Source organism: Cryptomeria japonica, chromosome 2 (assembly GCF_030272615.1).
Source record: "Cryptomeria japonica chromosome 2, Sugi_1.0, whole genome shotgun sequence".
NCBI lineage: Eukaryota > Viridiplantae > Streptophyta > Pinopsida > Cupressales > Cupressaceae > Cryptomeria > Cryptomeria japonica.
The window spans coordinates 210,938,282-210,954,786 of record NC_081406.1 but is presented as its reverse complement, the minus strand read 5'-3'; the positions used below and the strand labels follow the sequence as shown (position 1 = coordinate 210,954,786).

The 16,505-nt window shown below is 37.7% G+C and overlaps 1 protein-coding gene across 3 annotated transcripts in view; it reads right to left on the bottom strand.

Moving 5' to 3' along the window:
- The window catches only part of LOC131074952 (3-oxoacyl-[acyl-carrier-protein] synthase II, chloroplastic), a 59,784-nt gene extending 43,549 nt beyond the window's left edge, over window positions 1–16,235 (bottom strand). The window contains exons 1-4 of one of the 3 annotated variants that reach the window (XM_058011697.2): window positions 16,078–16,235; window positions 15,841–15,940; window positions 15,663–15,757; window positions 13,645–14,094 (exon numbers count right to left, since the gene is read on the bottom strand). In XM_058011697.2, the coding sequence (XP_057867680.2) occupies window positions 13,645–13,936 (292 nt within the window). In that variant the 5' untranslated portion in view covers window positions 13,937–14,094; window positions 15,663–15,757; window positions 15,841–15,940; window positions 16,078–16,235. Of the gene's footprint in view, window positions 1–13,644; window positions 14,095–14,629; window positions 14,804–15,662; window positions 15,758–15,840; window positions 15,941–16,077 lie in introns of those variants that run through there. The other 2 variants (XM_058011696.2, XM_058011698.2) reach the window with 2 other exon arrangements.
- Window positions 16,236–16,505: the final 270 nt, after the last annotated feature.

Sequence of the window (16,505 nt, the reverse complement as noted above, 5' to 3'; positions counted from 1 at the left end):
ATATTCAATGCTTTAGATGTGATCAATATGGGCACTATGCAGCAAGATGTCCAGAAAGAATTAAACAACAAGCTACATTTGCAAAAGTGAAAAAGAATAAGGAAGAGCATGATTCCGAGAAACATGTATTCTACTCTGCTCTCTCTAACCAAGTATCCAACAAATCTAACACCTGGATCATAGACAGTGGGTCTTCAAGACACATTACAGGGTATAGAGAACTATTGGATTCCATGTTAGAAGAGATTGATGAAGAGGTAACTATTGGTGACGACTCTGCACATCCAGTGAAAGGCATTGGTACCTGCACCATTAAGTTGAAGTCAGGCATGTCTCTCCAACTCACCGGAGTTCTTTTCGTTCCAAGCATCAAGAGGAACCTAGTCTCCGTTTCTGCAATTGAAGATGATGGGTATAGCGTAACCTTCATGAATAGCAAAGTGTTGGCATGGCCAAAGAATTCTTCTATCAAGAAGGCTATAACCATAGGGCATAGGAAAGGCTATTTGTATGAGGCATGTACTGAACCTAACCTAGCTCTAGTTCATGAGATTGCAGATTCTAATGAAATTTGGCATAGAAGATTAGGACATTTAAACTTTCGTGCTCTATCTTCAATGGAAAAGTTAGTCACTGGTTTACCTAAGTTAAAACAATACCATTCAGGTACATGTAAGGGGTGTGCCCTAGGCAAGAATACTAAGAGTTCCTTTCAAAATAGTTCTAGTAAAACAAGCAATGCCTTAGAACTAGTTCACTTAGACCTATGTGGGCCCATGTCCGTACCTTCATTAGGAGGGTTTCTATATTATGTAATATTCATTGATGACTTCTCTAGGAAGACCTGGATCTACTTTCTTAAATGTAAAGAATCTGAAGAGATCCTCAAGAGATTTAAGGAATTCAAATCTCTCTCTGAAAACTCTTAGGAAAGAAAATAAAAACCCTAAGAACTGATAATGGGAGGGAATACACCTCAAACATATTTACGGAATTTTGTGAAGAAGTTGGGATTAAGAGGGAGTTCATTGTTCCTTACAACCCCCAACAAAATGGGGTTGCTGAGAGAAAGAATAGAACTATTGCAGAAGCAGCTAAAGCAATGCTCCTTGATCAAAATTTAGAAACTCATCTTTGGGTAGAAGCCTCCAACATTGCTATATACATACAAAATAGATGTCCTCACTCCCACATTGAAGACAAAACCCCTGAAGAATTTTTCACTGGAATAAAGCCGGATATCACTCACTTTAGGATATTCGGATGCCCTATTTATATTCATATACCTAAAGAGAAAAGAACAAAACTAGAACCTTCTGGAAGAAAAGCGATCTTTGTTGGGTATAGTGAAACTTCTAAAGCCTATAGGGTATTTGTACCTGGACATAGTAATATTGAACTTAGTAGAGATGTAATATTTGAAGAAGACATAGCCTTCAAAAGATCTAGATACTTATTGAGTCAGAAAGTTATCCTCCATCTTCAGACCTAGAAAAGGATCTTGTTCCTAAGGTTCAGAGGGAGTATTCAGAAGAGAAAGAGAATGAAGTTCAGATTCCACCCCAGGAAAACCCTAAGAAAAGACCACTATGGGTTCACAAAACAGTGGAAGATGCAAGGAACTTTGTAGCTCCTTCAGGGACTTTTAGAGAAAGTAAGAGGCCCCGAAGATTTACTAGCTATGTAGCCTTAATGAATGATCTCTCCAAATCAGAACCTTCTAATGTATCAGAAGCACTTAAACATCAAGTATGGAAAGATGCCATGTCAGAGGAATATCAATCCATCTTAAACAATGATGTTTGGGAAATTGTTCCTAGACCAAAAGGAAAATCTGTTGTTTCATCCAAGTGGCTATTCAAAATCAAACATGTTGCAGATGGTAGCATAGAGAAACATAAAGCCAGATTTGTAGCCAGAGGGTTCTCACAGAAAGAGGGAATAGACTATGATGAGACATTCACTCCAGTTGCTAGATACACCTCAATCAGAGCAGTACTAGCCATTACAGTAGCCAAAGGATGGAAAGTCCATCAGATGGATGTAAAGATTGCTTTCCTGAATGGGAAAATTGAGGAGGAAGTCTACTTAGAGCAGCCAGAAGGGTTTGAGATCTACAATGCAGAATCACATGTGTGCAGATTAAAGAAAGCTCTATATGGACTAAAACAAGCCCCCAGGGCTTGGTATGAAAGAATTGACAGCTACCTCATGGGATTGGGATTCTCAAAGAATGATGCAAATCCAAATCTATACTTCAAACGAATCAAAGGTGATATGTTGATATTGATCTTGTATGTTGATGATCTTTTGATTACAGGAGAAGATCGCCTTATTGATCAATGTAAGAAAGACCTTGAGAAGGAGTTTGATATGAAGGATTTAGGCCTTCTACATTACTTCCTTGGATTGGAAGTTTGGTAAAACTTTGACAATATTGTGCTTAATCAAGGGAAGTACACCTTAGACATATTGAAGAGATTTGGCATGATGAACTACAGACCCATGACTTCTCCCATGGAAACAAATCTTCACAAGCTAAAGGAGGTGTTGACGTGTTTTTATGACGGCGTCCAACACAGAATAAAGTTGCCCAACGGTCACTTCACTCTCTCTTGATCAAAGTACGATTGCATGCTGATATGGTAGGAGAAACAGACAACCGACTCCAAGGTTCCTTTTATGTTGCGGATGTGACTCAGTTGGCCGATGTGATTGCTAGTAATCCAAGGGGCCTTACGTATGTTGAAGAAATCTATGCAAGCTCGAGAATTTATTGACGCGGATGATTTGCAATGAAGCTCTAAGTTTTAGATTTTCGGATTATGAAATATGCAGAAAGTAAATAGGAATAGGGCAGAGGGAAACTATACTAAAGGTAATCTAACCCTAGGAACAAGGAGACGGGACAAACTTGTGCAAAATCCAACCGCGCTTCGCCAGCAAAGCAAAGCAAAACTTACATGAAGGCGGTGCAATCTTCAGGGGGAGTGCTAAAGATTTTCAAATCGTTAGAAGAAACCATCAGATAGAACAATCTCTTCTAACAATCGAAGTTGAACATACACTTATAACGAGGCTCAGACTAACTTTGCACGATATGCAACAATCAGCTGCACACCAAAAGTATGAGCACGAATTTGGCAACAAGCGATCCTATCAAATCCAGTTCATTTAATTGCATGAAAACAAATCTAATCTATGAAGAGAACGAGACCATGCGAGTTCCAAAACAACACAAGAACACACCAACAATTGAACAATGTATTAAGTGTTTGCTTCAAAAACTCTTAGCAACAATCTCTGACGATAGTCTCTCCTGATTACAAATGAGGGGGTCACCCCCTTATATAGGCCTCAAGCCCAGATTACATGCAAAACCCTAATTAGGGTTTGCCCAAAAGATTCTCCACACATGATGCAACAAGATGGGAATCTGCATTAAATAACCCACTATACCCACTTACAATAAATTTAAAAGGGCTTAAAATAGCGCCCATGATGATGATCATGCCCGGAATATAACTGACGTCGTCATAAATACCCATCACTCTTCAAGCGACGGCGACATGCAAAAAGAATCCGTCTTAAAACCATTATGAGGGGACGACATGCAACTTATTTTGCATAAGTCGCGTCAGGTACATGGTGAAGGTGTCATTCGCCAACTTGTAAGAATTCACATTGTGGAGATGTAGCTGAGGATAGCATTCATGCACCTTTAGCTGAGCTGGCCCGCAGCCCATGATTCCTCTTGCTGGCAGCCCATCGAATCCACCCCTTCGTGCCAGCATATAGAATAGGTAGGAACTCATGAAAAAGGACTGAGACTTTTTCTCCTGCAGGTTCTTCAATTGTTCGTGCAAGTAGTGGCTGATCAATCTAGCCCAGTCAATCAATGTATTAGAATTCATGATCTCACCAATGTAGAAGAACATCCAAGGCTCGAAGTTCACCGTGTGCGAGCATCCCATCACTCTGCTCAGCATTTTTATCATGTCCACATATTCCTGCTTGAACTCGAAGATTGTGAGAGTTTTGGGCATCTTGGACACGTGTACTCTAGGTTTCAGCAACCATTGCTTGTTGATCAAATCAGCACACATGGTGGGGCCTGCTTCATAGACTGCTTGGGCTCCGCTGCTGGTCCTGTATGTCATGGAGTAATGTGAAGGGATTCCGAAGGCTTCACCAATCGCCTCTGGAGTCAATGTTGCCAGTAACTTGCCGTCTGGCGTTGAGATCGTCTTCCGCTCTAGATTGTAACGTGCTGCACATTCCAAGACTAGATCTGGGCATTGAATGGTGGGCGGAAAGCCAGCTGCTGCAACTATTCCACTTCTCACAATCTTGACAGCTGTCGGAGATGGATTGTGTCCTGCAGTTCCGAACATTCTTATCTTGAATGCAGCCCAGTTGAACGTGTCGAAGTTGGTATCACTGATCTCTTCCCATCTTGAATTCAACCAAGAATGGGGAAGAAAACCCTTCGTCTCTGCTTTGATCATTGCCTGCCTGGAGATAGTAGCTGTCCTGCTAGGTTCCGCCATCTTGGGAATACTTCAAAATGATGAAATAGAGACTAAGTATAAAAAACTTTTCACTTCTTCACTCTTTCTTTCCTAAATCTCGCACGTGAAAAATGAAATGTTTTTTCCAACTTATATACAATTCCCAAGAGGTATCAAATCAGTAATTGCGTTTATGGCGCATCATACTTTCCTTAATTACTATGACATGCAAGGCAGTTTCCCATGCATGTGAGTTCGAATTTAGAACCTTCCTTAAATGCTCCCAGTCATGCGTCATGCTTTGGAAGATTCCTCCTGCCAACTCGTTGATTCCATACTTTCCAATTTTGGAGGGAGATTGCAGGATCTTTCTCGGGATTTGCTCAATTCCACTCTGACTTCTTATCTCGTGCTGTCGAAGGAACTTTCCCGGCTTTTCTCCATATCCCTATTTTTAAGGGATCTTCCTAAATTTTAGGAGTCAGGTTCATTAGATGGGGAATTTCGTCCCGATTCGGAATCCATAAAAATTTCCATATTTGGCCGGGATTTGATGCCTAAAAATAGCATAACTGAAAATTCGTACGAGGGGAATTTCTGCTTTTACTCTTTCCTAACTCCTTGGATTTCGTGCCTTAGGCAAAATTTCAAGTTATTCTTCTTGGGTGAAATTTTACCATGCCAGGGATTCATGAATTCTCCACTTGTGAATGCCTTCATGATTTCAGCGCCCCAGACCAGACCTGGGCGCATTTTGGCTCTGTCCATGGAGAGGCAGAAAATTTCACTTGTGAATGCCTCCTTGGTTTCAGCACCCCAGGCCTGACCTGGGCGCATTTTTGCTCTATCCATGGAGAGGCGAAAAATTGCACTTGTGAATGCTTTGTTGGTTTTAGCGCCCCAGGCCTGACCTGGGAGCATTTTCACCTTGTCCATGGAGAGGCAGAAAATTGCACTTGTGAATGCTTTCTTGGTTTTAGCGCCCCAGGCCTGACCTGGGCGCATTTTTGCTCTGTCTATGGAGAGGCGAAAAATTGTGCTTGTGAATGCATTCTTGGTTTCAGCGCCCCAGACCTGACTTGGGCGCATTTTTGCCCTGTCCATGGAGAGGCGGAATTTCCTGCTTGTGAATGACTTCTTCATTTCAGTGCCCCAGGCCTGACCTGGGCGCATTTTCACCCTATCCATGGAGAGGCGGAATTTCTTGCTTGTGAATGACTTCCAGACTTAGAATATTTTGACCTTCCACTTCAGGGATGATTCTTCAGATTTAGCCATTTTAGATCCCTGCCTGTCTGCTTTCAACTTTCCAGATTTAGAAGTGATTGTGCATGTTGACTCTCTGTTGCCTGCTAGCCTGATCCTGCCACAAATAGACTTTCCCGAAATAGAAACTTTCCAAAATGTTAGAGTTAGAGCCCAAGACAGGGTGCAGGATGACTTACTAAAAATAGAAATTTACTAAAAATAGAAATTTACTAAAAATAGAAATTACTAAAAATAGTAAGTTTGATTTTTGGCAAAATGGCGACATTCTGGGACTCGGAAAAATCCCTAAAAAATAGGGACTTTCTAAAAATAGAAAGTTACTCCGTTTGGGCTCAAATTTTGCTGGGAGGTCCCCTGAAGGGTCCTGACTCCAGTCGTATGCTTAGTTTTTCCAAAATCCTAACAGGACCCCTAAAATCTAGGACAAAAGGCAAAACCCTAGAAAAAGGACAAAACAGGCCCTAGACCTCACATAATTTGCTTGACAGAGAAGCAGATTAACCCCAACTGACTCCCAAACACCTGTAACGCGGAGAGATTGAAGAGATTGCCACTAACACACACAAAACGAAAGCCAAACGACCAAAAGGGCCTAAAAGCAAAGGGGGGGTCCCTATCCGGGATGGGGTGATGTGTGATTAGGTCACAACAGGAGGCAGCAGCAGATTCCCCATTTGTAGATCCTACTCTCTACAGGCAGATGATTGGATCCTTGATGTACCTGGTCAATACTAGATCTGATATCTGTTATGCAGTAAATGCCTTGAGTCAGTTCATGTGAGAGCCTAAGGAGATACATCTTATGGCTGTGAAACATATTATGAGATACCTTCGAGGTACTCTTAATTATGGCCTCAAGTTTGAGAAAGTTGATTTGGATCTTCATGGGTTCACTGATTCAGATTGGGTTGGAAGTGTGACTGATAGGAAAAGCACCTCAGGATGTTGCTTTAGTTTGGGTTCAGCCATGATATCTTGGATTAGCAGGAAATAGTCATCAGTAGCTCAGAGTTCGACAGAGGCCGAATATATCACAGCTTCCATGGCTGCAAGAGAAGCAATACGGCTCCAGAAACTGCTTGTGGGATTATTCGGTGAGCCACTGAAACCTACTATAATCCATTGTGATAATCAGAGTTGTATAAAACTCTCTGTGAATCCAGTATTTCATGATAGATCCAAACACATAGAGATTCCTTATCACTATGTGAGAGATATGGTGGATAGGAATGTGATTCAGTTGAAGCATATAAGTACAGGAGATCAGACAGCAGACATACTTACCAAACCACTATCCAAAGTGAAAGTTGAACACTTCAAGAAAGGTCTTGGTATGATTGAGTTGTAATTTGCTTTGTAATCTGTACTAATATATGAGATGTTTAATGTGTAAACTTCTTTTGTCGTGTTATGACTTTATGGGCTCCACCCCCTGTGTACATTTCTAAGAGGTGACGATCTTTTAGATAATGAACACTTGTATTTAACATTATAAGGTGACGATCTTGTAATGTTGATATCATGCTGACTTGATATCATCTTGACTCATGGATGTGCCATGATATGTTATGGTAGACATTATGTCACGTAATGTCAGTGCACATACCATAACCTGGATATAAAGAGAATTTAATATTCTCAGGCATTTTATGTCCATGGTATCGCTTGTTATGCGATACTAATATCACGTGTTATGTGATATCTATATCACGAGATGATGTGATATATTTATGTGTCACGTGTTATGTGATACATCATGTCACGAGCATATGTGATATGATCCTTTGTATTGCGAGGTTATGTAATACATCCTATCATGAGATAGGAAACATTCTTTATCACGAGATGATGTGATATTTACACTTGTCATGTGCTATATGACATATTGGTTATCATGTGAAATGTGATGCTATATACTTAGATGATTATCTCAAAGTTTAAATAGTTCTCCATTTATCTTCCCTAGCTAAGAGGGAGTGTTGGGACTAAGTAGCGTCGGTCAAATAAATGATTGAATGAGAGACTTCATTTATCTCTCATTCAATCATCTACCTTATTGATGAAATTACAAAACAAATGGTAGACTTTATGTTGATCAATCAGTTTGATTGAATAAACTTGTTATAATCATCTTCATATATATTTCATGATTTCAAGTATCGATTTGCATATATCGATACTTAAACAACATATACAAACTTGCCATTGATCGTGTTATGATCATATTACTTATGCCATGATTGTGTTCATATGTTTCAGATCAGATCGTATTAATATTGCATATCATAGTTATCGTGTATGATAACTATCACCGATTTTGGTTATCGATCTGCACTTATAATAAACCGATTGTTATCGGGTTAATCAATAATCATTAGCATCTGAAATGACACCGATTGGTATCGGGTATAAACAAAGTTTGTTATTATTTGTTATGAAACGGCATCTACTTCATACGATCAAGACATGTCTTGATCGGACATGTCAAGAGACATGCCCGGTCAAGGCATGCCTTGATCAAAGGTTATTTACATATATATATGCCATTCGAGTGCTGTAGAAAGATATCGAAATCAATCAATGTTCTATACAGCGATCTGCAATACAAAGGAAATTATGATCAGTAACCAGCAATAAAATATTGGATATATCTTCAAGTAAATATAGAAAGAAAGTCTTCTTAGAAAATAAAAGAGAGACAAAATCTATAATCTTTAGATTTTGAACATAAATTTGAATATCATTTACAGTTTAGGACAAAAAGCATCACAAGATTGAAATATCAGATGATCAAGTTCCAGCAATTCAAGCATTCGGGCATTCAAATGTAAGTCCCCTTGTGATTCCAACATATCACATCAACCAACAGAGCTTATCCAGACGTAGTGACCCTACATTCATGAACCTTGGAGTCTTCTCAAGTGATCCTTAAGCTAATCTTCAACATTTGAGAGATTTTGTTCAAGAGAGGATAAGATACTCTTGGGTATTTTATTTTGTGTTCGCATGTGCCTAAAAAGCACATCAACAAGGACCAAATTTGACCTAAAAGACTATGAAGAAACAAGACAAGATGCCATTCCATTGGCCTAAGACTAAATTTCAAACAAGGAGAATGGGATTTCATCTCAAATATGGCTACCACCCATTGTATCACTTCACTCACTTTGGAGGGAAAGCCATTGCATGTCACTAGGATCACTTTCTCAATTATAAAAAACGACAATAGAAGAACCAAGCCATGGGTCATCTTAAAGCAATTAAAATACAAAAATGGAAATTTGACAGACCAAAAATTCTTGTTAATGAATTTCCCTAAAAGGAAAAGGCACAAGCTTACTCATCTTGAGATCCTCTACCAATCTATTGGTCAAAGATGCATGATGAACTAATAGCAAAATCGCAAATGTAAACCTCATAGAAAACTCACATATCTCCATGCTTTCCATCCTCCAAGTCCAATTACATCTATACTTGGTTGCTCAATCAAGAAAAATGATCTAATTGCTGCAAACTCTTGAGTGCATGAGGCAAATCTACTAACTTAAAGTAGACTTGTAGAAGCCAAGGGTGAGACTTCTTAACTAAACTAGATTGTATCACTAGCTTTAGCAAGGTGAAAGAGATATAATGAATAAGTCATTTCTCAGCAGCCTACTATGCCCAAATATTTTAGTAAACACTCACAATATTAACAACATTGTGAGGAGCAAACTTGATTATTATGTAGAGGCATGTATATGTCATCTCTACTCAACAAAATGCCAACAAAGCACAAAATATCACCATAAAGGCCTAGTATGTAAATCTTCACACTAGTAAGGTACTTCTTTCATATTTGAGACATATAAGCATATTTTCTCTATCCATTACACCAAATCAATACAAGGAAGGAAACACCCTTATAACATAGGAATTTAATCAAATTTGCATAGGAATGTGTCCCCTAGGTAATTCCAATCATTCTCATCCCCAAGATATTTCAAGGATGCAAGGATGGCTAGGAAAAGTCTGTGGGGCCATGTCGACTCTAGAAAAACATAGGGACATCCTAGAAATTCCTAAAAATCAGCAGGGATAGTCAGTCATCCCCAAGACAACAAGGGGTCATCTAGACATCCCCAAACCATCTTGGGGAGGACAATTTGTCCCCTATGGACCACCATGCAAAAAAAAAAAAAAAAAAAAGGGTTCCACTCATTTACACAACCCTAAACCTAAAACAAAGATACTTGCACTTCAAAACATAAATTTCCTTCATTTTATCATTTCGCATTTTGTGAGAAGACAAAGAAAGAAAACAGTAGTATAGCAAAAGAGCATCAAAAGTATATTCTTGTTGCTGCACAAGTGTTTCTAGTCGTTGCACAAGTCATTCCAGTTGCTGCACAAGGGATACTAGTTGCTACACAAGGGTTTCTAGTGCCTACATAAAAGGTCATTTTGTTCTGCAAATTGGATAGCTTTGTTAGTGCAAGAGGCCACTTTGCTGTGCAAAGTAAATGTCTTTTCTGGTGCAAGCATCTTCATTGGCACAAAAGGTATTCCTTTGGCTATGCAAGAAGTCTCCTTGTCACACTTGGCACCTTTTTGCTACACAACCTCTTTCCTTTGCCATACAATACAAACATTTTCCGTGATATTATTATGAAAATAAAAAATGTGTTGTGAGTTAAAAAATTTCCTTTAGTGTGTTGATATACTTAGCAAGTTTCTTCAAGATTATAGTCATTTGTTCGACAGTTTTTCCTGAAGGTTCCTATTAGATCTGCATTCTCATTTAGATGCTAAGCATTAGAAAAGATTTGTGATCTTGCATGCACTTTGTCAGACACATGGTCAAAACCAATATTCTTGGATCTTAAATGATAGAGTCTATCCAACAATTGTTATAAAATAATAATTTAAAATATATATATGTACACTGACAATGACAGCAATGAACTTTTGTTAATTTGTGTGTCAAGTCTCATGTGAATTCTCAATTCAGCTCTAGTGTTATTTTGATTCTATATTGTATATGATGAATGCCCTATATATGAATAAATTAAATTTTCAATCATTTTTAAATGTGTCCTCCTACTATCCCCTAAAAAGAGGCCTCTTGCCCCCTACCATCCCCAAAATGTGTCCCATTGTGTTTATTGTAGCTATCCCAAAAACAGTGAAAAATTTTATGGAACATAGAATTCAATTAATATGAAAAACACAAGTGTTCATGACACCAACATGAAGCATCCCCTTCCACAATATGTATAACTTTCAAATTCTACCCAAATGCCACACGGTCTAACATCCGATAGACACAGAACAAAGTATGATAGCAAAGTGGGCAGAGATCAATGGTTTTGAAATATTTGTAGATTGCTAGAGAGGTGCCTACAACCATCCATAGATCTACCGGAAATGAAACCAATCAGTCTGTGCCATGTGGCTTAATTTGGATGGGTTTTATGAACAGATTAAGGGTCATCAAAAGATCTACAAACCTCCCCCAGGCCGATGCCAAGCATCTAGAGATCTATAGAAGCCCATAATATAATGCCAAACTAACAAGGGTCCACCTTTAATCTCTTAAGTAACAAGGGCCCACCACACATTTCTAACCTCAACAAAATACAATACATCAGAACCATAATTATTGAAATACTCCATGGTGGATGTACCGACACTAATGACATATACTTCAAAATATCAAGAGATATATATAGAAAACCCAAGAACCAATCTATAGAAGCATAGAGGCCAATAGCGAATTACCACACAAATGACAATGACTCAACAAACCACATTCCACAACCACTTGATGCAGTAAACCAACTATATAAAACCATCATGCAAGAAAACAGAATACCTGCAAAATGGTGAATTGTTACTTTTAAGTTGTTGACAAATAATATTGACTACCAACAATAACCATCCATGCTTAGAAAAACAGCCATAACTAGGGATCAGTTGTCAAAACATACTACGAGACAAGATAATTGAGGCAAGAAGAGAAAGACAACCAAAGCCCATACCAAGGAAAATTAAAACATTACTTGCTCCAACACAACCAACTGCCCCATCAACCATGACATTGATTTTTTTGGCATCCTCTCTCATCACCTTCCATTAGCTTGGTTGAACTTTGAAGAAAGTGTGTTAGTTGTAGCAGGTGTCTCTCATTAAGGTTGTCTTTTCTTGTCATAGAATCCCTCCACTCCCACCTCTTACAATCATGGTGCTCAACCTTGGAATGTAGCTTCAAGTCTCTTGACAACTCACTCAAAGCTCTGAGTTCTTGATATCCTCAATAAGAAAGTATTTGTTTCAAGGTACTAAACTAATTGTTAACATGTCTCATGGATCATAACATGATATTTTTGAACTATGATTGTATTCTTGTTGTTTTAACAATTGATATCAGATCATAGCAGTTATGCATCAGGATAAGAATACAATAAGGAGGAAATAGAGATGCACAGTAAATACCCTTTCAAATAGATGATATGGTGGAGCTAACTGGAAAAATCACAGATACATGTAAGCGCATACAAGGCAACCACTAAAAATTCCAAAAGCATCCCACAAGTGAAACTGCTTCTAAAGACCAATGGAGTTGACTCTGATGAGGCAAATAAATTAGAAATGTGCCTAAGAAATGTGTTTGATGATATAGATCCCTGCACCCTCAACCAAAACTCCATAAATAAGCCAGCACTCGTTCGTTTAAAAAATGTCAGAAAGCCAAATATGTGAAAACAAAATTCCACTCCAAGATTTCGTCTGAATGTTTCAAAAATGCTTGACAGTAATTTCTGAAAGGAAAACCAATATTATGATACTCACCACAGTAATATCTTGAAGTTTGCATGGTTGCTAAGCTACCAAGGTCTCAGAGGTAATTCTTGTCCATTAGTTAAGAATCTCTTTAGTTGAACAAACTATGAAAAAGTAACTTTTTTTTAATAATCAAATCCTTGATTAAGGGTGTAACATCAGCTCTTGTAATCATTTGCTGGAATCAATTGGGACTCTACTTCCATTATAATTTATAATAATCCCCAATTGATGTTATCAATCAGTTATAAGTTATAACAGTTCATCATCACGAGAGTCGGTCAAACCAAATAAAGAAGTTCAGTTACAGCCATATAGCTGAATTTGTGGCACTTTGTCTCCAAAGGGATATGGGGGCAAAGGGAGAAAAAAGACGATGGCCTGAGGCGGGATTTGGATGCAGGAGAATCTAAGAAGAAATTGGGAGGATCGATCCAATTTGTGGCTGTTTGGGAATGTACTTTTTTGTAACACTGTACCATGGTCTCTGTCTAACTCGTTGTTTTAGTTTGATAATAAGGCTGCAAAGTTAAAGCTAATTAGTCAACCCCCTGACCTTGACTGATCATTTTCTTGGAAGGCCGTTCCATATTTGCATAATCTCTTTACCTTACCAAAATGTAAGAAATCTGCACTCAAAAAGAATGGAATCTGGTGGGGTCTTTATGAAAACACCTTCACCGTTAAACCATTTGAGCGATGAACATTTATGAATAATTTGAACTGTAACCATTTACGAACAAATGGCACCTAGAATTGAATTAGGATAGAAATATCTATTTTTCGAATCCAATTCTTGTGGGAAAGCATTTTTATAATTACTACATTTAGTCAAAGCTTGAAGCTTCCAACAGATAGTTATTTAGCCCCCAGTAGAATTACTCTTACATTCAAAGACACATTTGGGTCAGGCAAGAAAGACCCAAAATATTGGGATTATAAAATCCCAGGCGACAATCCCAAAAGCATTTCATTAAACAAAACAAAAAATAAGCGCATGTAGTGAAAGCCTGAAAAAAACTAGTAAAATTATGATTCTGACCTATAGCACCAATGTTCTTCATCCTTCTCTGACCAAAGTCGATTTGAAAATGCAAAAGTCTGCTCTCTCCAAAGAAAAGGGATTCTTTGGAGCTACATTTAGGCCTCGTTCCGCATAATAGAACCAAATTTTCCCCTGTTACCTCTTTCCCTGTGGAGGGCAACCGGTAATCCCTGGACAGAGCCTGGTGATTATTCACACGTGTCAGTCGTCTCGTAGCTCTTCTCGCCAAGGGATTCGAGCTTGCACAACTGCAATCGGCCCAACTACAGAGCGGAGCCACAACTGCCATTGTAGCAGCCAAAACGGCAAAATAAGTATATGAATGCGATTAATTTATACGAATGTGGGGACATTGGCCGCTGCATTTCCGAGAATTCTTAATTCGTGCCATTATATTCACTCCATTTTGCGATGAGCGACAACTTTACCAGCGGGCTGCCCTATCCCCTGCAAAATCAGTGTAAAACATGAATATGCAATTTAAAAGAGAAATTATAAATAGATTTATATTTATTCAGATATTCGCACTCTATTATTAATGCTTTTACAATATTACGATTCTGGTATCCACTATTGAAGATTGTCAAATATTATGCCAATTGTCATCAAAGAAAATTTGAAACATTCTGACCACGTGTTTGTAAAGCACAGCACGTTTTCAACTCCCATTTGTTCATAGTTGGCCAGTTTTTTGAGAAGCTGGGGAATTTGTCTGCCTATATTTACCATCCGATATTGACCTTGCCAGTTTAGAGTTAAAAATGCAGAAACGTTTAGAAAATTCTTCGAGTGAACAGTTTTTCATTTGCAGTAAGAAAACAGTGCTAATTATTTGCGTTTGCATCGAAATCCTATGAATTCAAAATAATCATGGTCAGAGGACGCTCATTTGAGAAAAGAAAATAACTTTGAACTAATTTGTTTCGAATCGGATATGTATAAGACCATCATTTGCACATATACATTTCCACTGCAAACTTACATTAAACAAAATCGCTTAAAGACTTGCATTCTACAGGATTTTGTGAATTGTTGTTTCCAAAAACTACATTTTCTTAGCTTTTAGATTTATAGACGGACTGGCGAACAGATCTGACTAGATAATATGCAACCTATATTTGATTATGAAATGGAAAGTAACAGATGTTTTACACATTTAATGGAAGATAAACGAGAGTTAGCAATGCTCTGCTACTCTAAAAGACTTATAAGTACAATGCAAATCTAGGGAAATAATTGCGTACAGTGGAAGAATAGATTATTTTTTTACAAGGCCCACAAATAAATATACATTTTCGTTATATAAGAATTTCTACGGCACGAATTAAATATAATATTTATAATTACAACGCTATACAGGAAAAACTCAAAGAAAAATATTCTTTGTTCTTTTCTATGCACAGCGATAGAAACGATTTTTATTTCTTTAATGATAAAGCAGATTATTCTTCTCCTGAAACAATGTGATAAGCGTACTTTGAAGAAAATACAGAATTTGCTGTTTTTACAATGGTCTAAAAGAATTTGACACAAAAAGCAAAATAAGTAGAATTCTCGGAAAAAATCCATATTCGCTAAAAAAACAATAAGAAATTTGAAATAATTCTTTTGAGAAAAACATAGAAATAGGTAAAATTTTAGGAAAAAATCCATATTATTTAAAAAATAAAAAATTGAAAAGATATTTTGAGAAAAAGTAAGAACTTGTCAAAGTAGACACAGCTGTAAACTGAAAAACTCGTGTACATTCTATTAAATATTCAAATTAAGCAAATACTTTAAAAAAGAATAGTTTGGAGTGACTGTAGGTATTTTTCCTGTAGAAATTTTATGTCTCTGATCTTTAAAAATTGTTTTATACAAAATAAGGTGGAAGTGAATCCATAAAAAGTTTCTCGTATGTATAGAAAAAGTAGCTGTGTCGGTCACTCAAAGCCTACATACGCCAATTTTTGGAGGCTTTCCTATACTCATAGGAGCTTTTAAAACAAAAGTAGCTGTGTACAGCCACCAACCTTTTCGCAGACAGAACGGTGTGGCGTGAAGATGTAAATATGAGCAGTATCGGTAGCCTACTTTCCCGAGTTGAAAAAGGTAGCCCTGCACAAGGCTTTCCAAGCATTTCAAACACCAAAATCATTCCAAACCTTGTAAGCTTTGCTTGCAACATTTCCAACAGCAAAATCATCTTACCAAGGAAACAAACGGAATATGCTAGAAATATCCCCTGTTTTTAACTTTTCTCACAGACAAGTTCCTGCGATTCGAACTCCGGACTAGGCAAACCGCCATTCTGCAAATGTTTTTCAACATTACATATTTCTTTAATCCTAACGGCCTAAGCCGTTGAAATTTTAAAATTTAAAAAAAATAAAAAGCGAAAACTGACGGATAATATTCTTAAGTAGATCCTTAAACAGGAGTAAGTACCATGTTTAAAACCAGAGTTTACTGAAGCTAACGAGAGTCCGACAGCTGCACAGTGAAACCAGAGAAAAAAATTGTTGGTAATCTCCGCACCCAGCTTCCACCACATATTCTTGATCTGATTTTTTGGTCTGGGCAGTGGATCTCTATCACGCCATTTATAATCATTTTTGTCTGCACTAGGTAGTGATTCATCAAAACAGATTGTCTTTTTCGTCAATTTCAATTTCAATGTCTTTTCATCACTTTTCAATCGAATTTTGCCGTGAATCGAGACTCGACCTGCCGCAAATATTCCTTTTTATTTTAAATTTTTATTTTTGAATAGTTATGGGGTTTTTATTATTTATTTGCTTCTATGTTGTGCTATTTTTCCACGGCTGACGTTTATAAGACTTTTAGGTCTGAATTTGTGGAGGCCAGATTTCTAA